Below are 12,869 nucleotides of genomic sequence, written 5' to 3'. Positions count from 1 at the left end.
ATATACTTGCCAAAAATAAAAATATTAAATTTTTTTTACAGTTTTAGTAATATTAATATATGACATCAATACTTGTTACAAATAGACCAATAAAATTATTTAAGCTGTTTAAGTTTGTAGCAAATATGATTTCTTTTCTTATAGAAAAAAAGTCAAAGAATGATACCTAAGAACCCACACTTAATTTTTTATTCAACAAGCTTAACAGGGGATATTCATGAAAAAATATTTAATAACAAAACAAAACACCTAGAGCGTTCCATTAATCATGAGAGATTAGCCATGCGTGGCCGCTGTTATTACCATTTACTCGCTAGAAAATAAAATATGAAATATTGATAACTAATTCACTGTTTTTAAAAAATATTAGTTGAAAATCTTATTTTTTAAAGAAAAATTTATATCTTTTCACTTTTATTCTCATCAAAATACCTTGTATAAGGCTTTAATAACAATAGTTAAAATTTCAACACATCATTGTTTTAAAAAAAGAATAATAAATACTTCTTCCATTAAAAAATGTAAGTTATTTTTAATTAAATTTTATCTCCTAATAAAGTTATTACCCACTTTTAAACTAATCCTATCTTTTTATATTTTTTTTATTAAACATCCTATAATAAATATAAAGCTATTCATTAATAGAGGCACATTTTAAAAAAAAGCAATAATTATACCTCAAAAGACTCAAAATGCCTTATATTTTTAAACATTCAACTCTTCAAAAAATATTTTATATTTTTGAACCAAGGGATTAGAAGTAAACAAACCTTAATTTCTTAAATAAATTATATCATTTTAATTTTACCTTTATTAAATAACCTATATAAATGTTTTGATGGTAATAGTTAAAATTACAAAACATTATTTTTTTTGAAAAAATAAATAGACATAAGGGTATAATTAAAAAGAAAATTTTAAAAATTACACAATACTCTATATTTTATATTAAGCAAGATTTCTAAAAAAAATATTCAATATTATGATTTGGAAAGAGGAGTGCCAATTTGCCATTATCAAAAATCAAAAACAAAATAATGGTTCAGTGAAATTATTTACTACACAATACTTTTGAGTTTTTCGACCCCGAAAAACCAAAAAAAAAAAAAAAACTTCATGAGTTTATGTTAGATAACTGAAACTCTGAATCGCGTTAGCTCCATCCAGCAAACTTGAACAGGATGAGTTGATCTTTTCACTTTTATTCTCAATAAAGTACCTTGTATGAGGCTTTAATAACGATAGCTAAAATTTCAACACATCATTGTTTTAAAAAAAGAATAATAAATAGAAGTAAACAAACCCTCTTTTAAAAAAATCATATCATTTTAATTCTACCTTTATTAAATAAATTATATAAATGCTTTGATGGCAATAATTACAACTACAATACATTATTTTTTTAAATAAATAAAATAAAGGTATAATTAAAAAAATAATTATAAAAATTATACAATACTCTATATTTTAAATTAAAAAAATTTCTTAAAAAAAATGTCCAATATTATGACTTGGAAAAAGGAGTGCCAATTTACCATTATCAAAAACAAATAATGGTTCAGTGAAATTATTTACTACACAATACTCTGAGTCTTCGACCCCAAAAAAAAAATGTTAGATAATTGAAACTCTGAATCGCGTTTACTCCATCCAGCAAACTTGAACAGGACGAGTTCATCCCCCCCCCCCCCCCACAAAACCCTCCCAAAAAAATAAAAAAACCAGATCTTAAATTGGTGTAATCACAAAACACAGTAGGCCCACTAAAAAGATAAGAGTAATTCATAAATTCATCATTAAGAGGAATTAAGATAAGATGGTTAGAGGTTCGGTTCATGCAGGAGTTCACCAAACTCATCAATGGCATTATGTCCATCACGTTATTTCTGCAAAAGTTGCCACCCCTCCATTAATGAATGGCGACAGAACTTGCAGAGATATCAATATAATCATCACAAGTTCCACCGCAAGATCATTTCATGATATACTTGGACAGACAGGTATGGGCATTTCTGGAGCTGCATGCGTTTATGATTAAAGCTTCAATCCAAGTCCATGAATCAGATTTTCAGATTGAGACGGCGCTCAGAGATCTACTAACAAGAGAAAGATGAATGAAACGGAACATCCCTGGGAATGATATTAAGATTTTCAGAAGCTATTATTATGAACAGAGAGATAATTAAACACCATATAATAACTTTTTAACAACTAGTGATCGAGTTTGTTCAAAAAAAAACTAGTGATCAAGAAAAACTGGATCTTCGTATGGCCTGGCTTTGAATAAACAAACAGATCGGGCTGATCAAGAAGACCCATCAACAGAGACTTGAAGATTAATACAGCTACCTTCATTCTTGTGATTATCGTCGTTAATGTCACAATTAAACCCACCTCGATTATTATTACCAGCTGCACAGTCATCACCTTCATTGGTAACTTTCTCAGTTTGGGTATTTCCGATTTCTGATTTTTTCCTGAAAGTATTCTTGTTGTTGTGCATCCAAACCTTGAACACTCCTCTAGAGACCCCAATCTCGTTGCAGAAATCTTGTACCGTTCTATCATCTCCTTTCTGCATTCTCCAACCCAATTTCTCAGAGAAATGAAACATCTTCTCCTTCTGCTCTTGGCTGAATTTCGTTCTGTGCCTCTTTCTCCCACCCGGGCTCTCCTCCACCTTCATCGCTGAGGAATTCATGAAGCTACTCCGATGCTGCTCATCGGACGGACCAGAATAAGCGTTGCCGAGTGCGATCAGCATGTGCGGTGCCGATGTGGGGTAAGGAGGAGGGAAATGCGACACCGGCGGCGGCGACGGGCTTGACAACTGGCTCGGACTGGTGCTGCTCGGGCTTGAGCTGGGGCTCATGCTCGGGCTGGTGCTGGGGCTTAACCCCCGAGGAGCTAGCGGCGGCGGAGGCGGCGGGGGAAGCGGGGGATAGAAGCAGCTTAAGAAGTTGGGGCTGGAGTAAAGAAGCTCTTGGGGGTCACGGCGGTGGAAGTTGCGGTGGCAGCCGCACGCGGCGCATTTGAGGGACCGCGGGTCACTGGGGTTGGAGGCGGAGGAGGGCATGAACTCGCCGCAACCATCAAGCGCGTGGCCGCCGATGCTGGCGGCGTGGTTCTTGAGGCATTCCTTGTAGGAAACTACCGCAGGAGGTGGCGGATGAGCCGAAGGGTGGTGGCGCTTGAGGGAGCCGTTGGTGAAAGACAGAGATTTGGTGGTGCTGGTGGGGTGGGCAAGTGGTGGGTTTGCAGAGTGCAGAGAATCCAAGGGGCCGGTGACGGTGGCGGAGGTCAAGTCCATGACTGGAAGAAGGATGAAACAGGGAAGAAGAGGGATTAGGGTTTAGAAAAAGATTAAAGCATCGTTTTGGGGGGGTAGAATGGTGGGCTTAGGGTGTAAGAAAAGAAGAGAGAGAAAGTGGAAATGGGAATTGAAAAGGTTTAATGGCTGTGAAGAGAGATGGTTGTGGTTGTGGTGAAGCTTCAACGTGAATGTGATGATGACGGTTATAATGCGAAGTCAAGACAAAACTTGAGGCTTGACGTTTGAACCCAACTGAGGCCAGACAGGCATCCCCAGTTAAACAATATAATACTATATAAATAATCATTTTAATGAAAAAAATACTAATTAAATACCCAAACAAAAGAATCTCTCGATTCATTTTAGGTCTGAGTTAAACGTATTTTTTTATTTATAAAACATTTGATGCTGTTTAATGTTTATTATAGAGTTCACTTAAATTTGGAAATTGTTGAATGGATACAAAATAGCTATTTTAAGCTCTTTTTTTTTTTTTTCCATTTACTCAACTTCGAGCTTGACACTCGCTTTGAGTAGATGCTGAAAGAAAAATAACTCCATTCATGTCAAAAGCGAAGAATAACTTCAAATTTATTTGTTAGGTATCCTCCGTTTCAAAATATAATATATTTTCAACTATAGTTTAAATATCAATAAAATTTAATTATATTTTTATTTTTAGTTTTCAATATCATAAATTTTTTTTATTTTTTTTAACTGTCAATAATAAATTAAATGAGAGAGATAATATTTTTAATAAAATATTATAACATGAGAAAGCGTAAAGTAGACTAATAAAGTTATAGCTATCATAAAGATTGAAAAAGATGTAATAAATATCAATAAGGTTAAACAACAAATCAAGTTAATAAATACAAGAATAAAATAAGAAAAAAAATTTTCAATACCTACTAAGTACTCTCTCCATTATAAAGTATTTTTAACTGAATTTTATCTTCAATAAAGTAGTTACTTATTTTTAAACTAACCTTATCTTTTCATATTTATTCCTATTAAATATCCTATAATAAATATAAAGTTATTATCAATGGGAACATTTTTGAAAAGAAGGTAACGATTATATCTTGAAAGATTAAAAATACTTTATATTTTTAAACATTTAAATTTTTAAAAAATATATTATATTTTTTAAGTAAGGAAGTATTTTATATTTTAAAATAAGATTAGTTGAAAAAAATATATCTTATAACTGAGATCGAAGGAAGTATGTTTTTTATTTAAAATTTTAATTTTTATAAGTCAAATGAACATTGGGGAAAATACAAGAGTTTGTCCCCCAAGTATTGATTCCGTGAATTTTATTTTGGGCAATAAATAGTACGGAGTAGATTAGGTGAGAACCTGAGAATGCATTTGTGGGGTGACTGATTGGCATAATGAATGTACAAAGTTGTGATGACCACTTTAATTTAATAATTAATACAGTCAGTCATAAAATTATACAAATGTTCGAATAAAATTATTTTTTTTTCCTCAAAAACATATAATGAGCTCGAACGCAATTGAATCCCTGTATTAAAAAAAGAGAAAAAAAACGAACATGATTATTGCATTGTTGAAAATAAGAGAGCGGAAGAGAGACAGGCCTCTCATGCGGCTTTCTCGTATCTTCTAATTGGATTTCGGGTTAAAGTTTTGGTGGGCGTACTTCTAGCCACTTAATGGTTTATTTCCTCGAATCATAATATAGTAAGTCGTTTTCTAATAATTTGATTTGGTTCAAAATATAATATGGGTAAGTGTTATATATATATATATATATATATCAATTACATTCGTTGGTTGAGTAATTGTTGATGATATTTTGAATAGATCAAATAGTATTTGTTACTCCTTCAGTTCTTATAATATAAGGTGTCTTTTATAAAGTTATTTTATCCTTACATATAAAAAATATTATAATATTTTTAAATAATTAAAAAATTTTATCCTTATATTTATAGGCAGTGCTAGGTATAATTTAGGAAAGACAAATGCATCCCTTGAATTTGAAAAAAATATAATAAAATATTATATATTTCACTATTTTGCACCTTTGGCTTAATTATTTTGTACCCATTAACACAATTTTAAAAATATTTGAGTTCTAAAAAATTTTTAAATATGTTCAGATCAAGCCCAAAAATATATTGCACCCTTAGCCTAGGGTCTTCGCACCATCATTGCTTGTATTGATAAAAGAGAAGAGATATTAATTATGTGTTTTACCCATTACCACTATGATATTAATTGACATTATTAGAGATAAAATTAACAAATTATTGTGATTCAATAGGACTTGAACTAAATGACAAACTTTTACTAATGCACATGATTTAACTAAAAGTGTTTTATATATAGAGACATAATGAATACACAATTGAAAAGATGTGAATTTTTTAAACATTAACATTTTAACTAAATTTTTTTTAATAATATAAATTAGTTAACAATGATGTGTATTATAATCTATAAGAAGTATATTATATGCATATAATTTTTCAATTCAATATTATAGGATATTTTTACTTGAATTACATCTTCAATGAGTTAATTAATTATTTTTTAAAATTACATTTTTATGTTTACTATATTTCAATTAAAAATATTATTAATTATAATCCTTAATTAAGGATATTCTTTGAAAAATCTTATTAATGAAAGTTCAAAAAAAATATGAAATACGATACTCACTTCGTTAAAAAATGTAAGGCTTTTTTTAACGAGTTGAATGTTAAAAAATATAAAATATTTTTATTTTTTGAAATGTAATTATTATTTTTTAAGTATTTTATTGTTAATAATTTTATATTTATTGTAGGATATTTAATAAAAATAAATATAAAAAATTATGATTAATTTAAAAATAAATAATTATTTTGTTAAAGAGTAAAATTTAATTAAAAATATTTTTTTAAAACGGAGGAATATAATATCAAACGAATAGAATAGATAGATATTTACATTGACGTGGTATATATATTGACATTGAGGATAGACACTAGACAGATATGGGGGATTACGTGGCAAAAGCCCGGGGACATTAAAAAGGGGGAGTGGGGGACAGCACGTAAGCTCGCAAATGCAAACACATGAATGCTGGTTTTGCTTTATCTCATTCATGCTCCTTCCCAATAAGGTTGCCCATCCCTGCTCGTCAATCTCAACCCCTCTCCTTTTATTGTTTTTATTTTTAAGTTTAAGTATTTCCTCCCGTCTAAATTATTGAAAATTTCAGTTCCTCTTAATTCAAAATATAAAACATTTGATAAGTTTTGAAAATTTTTTTCTTATTTCATCTTTATATTTATTAACTTAGCTTGTTGTATAGTATTTATTATATTTTTTTCACTTTTTATGATAGTTAAAATTTTATTGATATGCAAGAAGGATCATATTTTCTCATGTTATAATATTTCGTTGAAACATACCATCTCTCTCATTTAATTTATTATTGACAATTGGGGAGAAGGATAAAAGGAAAAACTTATGATATTTTAACTAAAAATAAGGATATAATTGAATTGATCCATGGCTAGATAAGATAATTTGGACAGACTATGTTTATTTGGGTCGGATTCAATTCGTGCCAGCTTATTCAAACTGAGTTTAATGGGTTTAAAGTATTTTACCTTCTTAAAAAAACTCATATAGCAAAGCCCGACTCTAATTTTTTTTAATTGTGTTCAGGCTTGACCTGAGTTACCGACTTTATCCATAGTTAAGTTTAAAATGTTCATTAACATTTTGAATAAAGTTAAGGGGTAAAAATAACTTTTAATTTTATATTTTTATAATTGACCTTCTTATTATTTACATCTTTAATGCCTCCTGCTTTCTTTCATGCATAATCAACTACTCCCCTCATTTCTATTTGCAAGAGAAAAAAAATATTATATAATTTAAAAAATTAGTTAACTATATTAATTGTGATTCAAAATAAAAGAATTGGACTGCAATATCCTTTATCAATTGTGTTAATCAAGCCTTCATTAATTTTTTTATTACTATGAATATAAAATTATAAGTGATAATTTAAGAAGTTTGTAATAAATACCTACTAAAAAATGTGATTTTGTGTATATAAAAAATAAATTAAAAATGATAGTTTTTTTTATAAATAAAAACAGAGGGAGTATGTGTCCTAAGTAATCTACCAATGCTATTATATTCCTTCCTATTTTTATTACAAAGTACTTCTATCCACCTAGTTAAATCAATGAGGGATAATTAAGTTATTAACTTTATATAAAAATATATAAACTTTTGTTTATGAAAAAATATATATAAATTTTTAATTTTACTCTTATTTAAATAAAAAATTTATATTTGCATTAAATTCTATTTTATAGTTAATTAATTTAAATAGAAATAATATTAAGAAAATATAATTAATATATCATCAAATATCTTATATTAAAAATTATTAATTTTTTTAAAATACTGTATGCTTTATAATAAAAACATGACGAGGTACGAGGGGTGAAGTAGGTTCAATCCCTAACAATATTGGTATAGCCTCCGGGTCAATTTTAAAAAGGATAACCTATAAGTATCATGTCTTTGAGATACACTCCATACTGACACACGCGACACCTTGTAAAAGATCAATAGTATTAAATTCATTTTTTACAAATAGTATTAATTCTATTGCAGGGAGATGTTATGTAAAATATTAAAAATAATTAAGATTGAATGATTTGATTGGAAGGTAATAGTGAAAAATAGTGATATTCTTTTATCATTCTTGAATACATATATCACCTTTAAGTTTAAACTATTCATGACAATCCTTAATATATAGGGTTCTTTTATTCGAATCTCATGGACCAAGATGAAAATTCAAGATAGTGAAAACATATTTTTCCAAAATCGCATGTATTTGATTTGTGAAAAAATTATTCTATAGGTCATTTTTGTTTTCACCAATTTTCATTTAGGTTTATACAATTTATTTTATTTTAATCAAGCTCTTATAATATGACTGATTAAATATAATATTTATTAAAATTTAAAATTATTAATGAATAATTAAATTTTTCATAACAAAAACACTTTTAAAGTTTTTAGAAAAATTGATTTAATATTTTTAATCAAAAGAAAAAAAAAGTGATTTAATACATTGTTTCCCGTTTTTATCAATTATTTTATAATATATATAAATAAGTTATTTAGAAAACATAACTTAAGTATGTAAATTTTGAGTTATAAAAATTATTTAATTAATTCTAAAGTTATATAATATTTGAATAAAATATAAATTTCTTAATTTTATTTTTAAAATAAAAATTTAAGGATTTTAATTTATAGGGATTAACATATTTAATAATCAAACTATAAGAATTTGATTAAAACAAAATAAATCATAGATATTTAATTGAAAATTAAGAAAAATTAAAAGGAGTTTGTTAGAAAAATTATCAAATGCAAAGGCAAGAGCATTTATTTTATTTGGAAGAATAAGACTAACATATAATCAATATCATAATTAACTAAACAAACACCAATAGTTCTTTTTTTTTTTTTAATTTAGAGGAGAACCACTAACAACTTGAGATTAGAAGAGAGGGAGGATTAATAGTTTCTTTGATCGGTTATTATATGCAAAGTTTATGTAATTTGTTTTTTCTAATAACAGAGAAACTCCAATATATACTCTTATATAAAGTTGTTAAACTCGCGAGTTTAGGTTAACTCGTGACATAGATGCAAACTCAAAATATATACTTAGATCGTCAATTCATAAGAATTTATCTCAACTGATAAATAGCATTTAAAATTACATTATTAAATGATGAAAACATAAGATATGAAATAATTTAATTTAAATATAAATTATCAAAATTAAATTTATTTACATTCATAGGTTATTATCCTCAATAGAAAAATTTTAAAATAAGACAACTTATTTTTGTATTCTTATTAATATTAATTTTTGTTTTTTCTAGTTTTATTTTTCATTAAACTAAATCTTACTATTTTTATGAATCAAATCCTACACAACATACTTGCTCAACAAATTTATGAGCAAATTGATATGGTTTTATAAATTAAAAATATAAAAATAATAAATTTAAAGAATTAACTCACGAATTTAACTAAATTTTATTTAAATCAAATTTATAAATAAGTTAATATAATTTTATAAATTTAAAATATAAAAATAATAAATTTATTGAGTCAATTCAAAAATTTAACAATAATACTCTCATATACAAATAGGATAAAGTATCCCAATTAAACGATCGGTTTTTATTTATATTAATAACTTGATTATTTAGAATATTCCAAACACTCGCGCGTTTAGACCACCTAGAGAAAGGGACAAGACTTGTATTTCAATACTCTTATCCTTTCTGTTTTATTTCTCCAAGAAGAGCATGTAGTTTCAAATAAATGAAAAAAAAAAACTTCTCAATTATGCTAACTTACAATATATAATTATGTCCAGTATTATTTTATTTTTAAATGTGTGAGAAAAATGATCAACCCATGCTCCCTTCATTAAAAAATATAATATATTTTTAATTAAATTTTATCATTTAATAAAATAATTAATTATTTTTAAATTAATTTTATTATTTTTCATATTTATTTTTATTTAAAATAATATTTTATTTTAAAATAAATATAAAATGACTCATGTATTACAGGCACTTTTAAAAAAATACATTAGTTATATATTAAAATATTAAAAATATTTTATATTTTTTAATATATAAAATCAAGCATTTTTGAATGAACGAAGTAAGTATATGACATTTATGTTTGGAAATAAATTTAGACTAAAATTATCTCTGTTATTAATAAAATAAATTTGTTCTGTAAAATAAATATGGACTTTATAATAGGTAATTTGAGAATAACGTGATAAATATTTCTTAAAATTTGTAATTTTAAAACGGAGGGAATACAAAGAGACATGATGGACATAAATTTGTGAAGCGCAATTGGTCTATTTAATTAAGCTAATGTACAAAAATGTCACTATTTAGTTTCCCCCGAGTTAATTATTATCCATGACTTTTAACATCTCAACGAAAGGAAATGTTATGATTACGTCTCGTTTGTCTTTTCTGGCCAGGAAAAAAAAAAAAAGTCTCATTTGTTTGATTATATATACATCTGAATTAAACTCACCAGCAGGTTATAAATGGCCCCTAATTGATAGAGTAATTGCTTTTTTTTGTCACGACAAATTAACAAACATACACTGTATTGTAGGGTTCAGCAAAACTAAATCAAAATCAAAACTCAAATCAAATCAAATCAAATTTTATTTATTTTATTTTTTAATTTGATTTGATTTTATTTTAAAAAAATTTTAGTTGATTGATTAGATTTGATCTAAAAATTCTAAAACTAAACAACCCGAACTGATTGAATTATTCTTTTTTTTATATTTTTAAAATGTGAATAAATTTTTATCTAAGTGAGTAAGAAATATCTTTTTTACTACTTATAGTAGTAATTTTTTTTTGTTTAATGTGATGTTTTAATTTTTTATTTCTATAATTTAGTTTTTAGTGTAATAGTATTAAATTTTATTAATTTTCTCATGAATTATGATATAAGATTGTTATTTTTTTGTTGAACCTTTAACATTAAGAGAAAAAAATTGGATAGAATAATATATGAACAATTAAACTTTATAGACCTAAATTAAAACTCATAAATTGAATAAACTGATCGAATCAAACTATTAAAATTAGGTTCAATTATTTATTTTAATTCAATTCGATCTAAATTTTTTATCTAATTCAATTAATTGATTTTAGAGAAATGAAAAATAAATTGATTGAACTGACCGAATGTTCACCCTACTATGATGCCAACAATGCTTGAAATATGAAACCAAATTAACAAGGACAAAAAAAAAAAAAAGGAAATCTTGATTAGGAACCACTTAAAAACACAGTGCTGATGCTCCGCCACGTGTTTGTGAGACAAATGCAATGAATATATGATTACTTAGGACAAAGCCATGCACAAGCTTTTAGTGCTTTCTTGGGTTTTTTTTTTTTTTTCTCCTTCTTTTTCATTGGCACCATCCATCATGCTGCTGATAGATATGGTTTTTCCGAAAAGTAGATTTGTTCTCATTATTGAATTTAATTAATGCATGCACTAAAGTCAGAGTTATGGAGCTCCAAACTTAAAAATGTTCACAGCCCTTGCCACGAATAAAGGAATAATAAACAACAACAGGATAGCAAGGAGAAAGGCTACTAATAGAACGAGAATAATATGTTTTTTGAAAAAGTAAATTGCATGGATATTATATAAATGAGCAGAAATATATGTTATGAAAAATAAGTTTTTTTTTCTTTGTATTATAATGGGCAACTTTTTGAATAAAAAAAGACTTGAAAATTAGTATATATTTACATCAATAATTGAGCAGTATTAGTTGATAAAAAGGGGCATGCATGGAATCAAACTTTAGAAGAGTCATGTTTTGCATATAATTGGAGGAAAGTATGGTATGGAAGTTTCAAATCCAAACAGCGGTCTTAATTATGAAGCAGGGTTCCTTAAGATGATGGCAATCCAATCACATATATAACGTTGGTTGATTGAATCAAACTTTGACTTCAGAATTGATTTGCAATTAATTGGGATATTAGTAGACAAACAGTCACACTTTGCTAAACCAAATATAGGGTGTCCTGTTCATTCACCGACGATTGAATCACTTAAAGCATTTAGCAACAACCCACTATTTGTCCTTTCCCATAATCTTTCTTTTCTTTTTGGGACAACACGTTTTTTTAATTCCCAAAAGTTTAGCTATGTTAGCTGCTGGAACACTTAAACACGCGCGCGCGCGTATTAATTAGATATTGAGCCTCTAATAGATTGTATTTATGATATTGAATTATGTATTGTGACAGGTGAATTACATGGGTGATGCTTAACCTGTAACTTTACAGCAGTTATTTATTTTTTATATTTTAATTGATTGAATGAAAGATAATGAGATTAGTTAATTAATTAATTATTAAGATAGTTATTGACATTACTCATATAATACGATGAGTCAATAACTAACAAGTGTATACATTTTTTTTCATTCTCTCCATTTTCTGTGCATTCTTTGAAAATTGTAAAGATCTAATAGATTGTAAATCTTTTTAAATTTAAAGTAATCGAGATTTTATTATTGATTTATATTTTCTCTAGATCATTTTGTATTGCTCATTGAGATATTTTCAACATAAGGTTCAAGAGGTTATCAATCACTAAAAATAAGATATGCCTCTAGACTTAAAAAACATGTATAAAGATATTCATAAATTATTTATAATAAGGTTCTCATATTAATAATAAAATTTAAACTCATAATTTTATAAATTATGTGTTAAATTCTTATCATTAACTTGTGTTGGCGGGACAAATTAAACATTATATGTGCATAATTTTACAATTAAAAAATGTGTAATTTAACCTCAAAATAAATAAACAGTATAAAGTGAAAATACAACAATGTTTTAAAATTAAAAAAATGTAGGCTACGCTTGATGATACTTTAATTATTGTTCAATGTGTATAATTG

The 12,869-nt window shown here is 26.7% G+C and overlaps 1 protein-coding gene across 1 annotated transcript; it reads right to left on the bottom strand.

Moving 5' to 3' along the window:
• Positions 1-1,705: 1,705 nt before the first annotated feature.
• LOC129311621 (zinc-finger homeodomain protein 11-like) lies at positions 1,706-3,500 on the bottom strand. Its single transcript, XM_054953985.1, has 2 exons — positions 2,395-3,500; positions 1,706-2,130 (listed from the first exon to the last, which is right to left on the bottom strand). Exons 1-2 carry the CDS (start codon positions 3,308-3,310, stop codon positions 2,069-2,071), a joined length of 978 nt encoding a protein of 325 aa, XP_054809960.1. The 5' UTR covers positions 3,311-3,500; the 3' UTR covers positions 1,706-2,068.
• Positions 3,501-12,869: the final 9,369 nt, after the last annotated feature.

Source organism: Prosopis cineraria, unplaced genomic scaffold (genome assembly GCF_029017545.1).
Source record: "Prosopis cineraria cultivar Desert tree isolate PC_DT_omini unplaced genomic scaffold, ASM2901754v1 PC5, whole genome shotgun sequence".
Classification (NCBI taxonomy): domain Eukaryota; kingdom Viridiplantae; phylum Streptophyta; class Magnoliopsida; order Fabales; family Fabaceae; genus Prosopis; species Prosopis cineraria.
The sequence above is the reverse complement of the archived record's forward strand: the minus strand, read 5'-3'. Positions and strand labels throughout refer to the sequence as shown.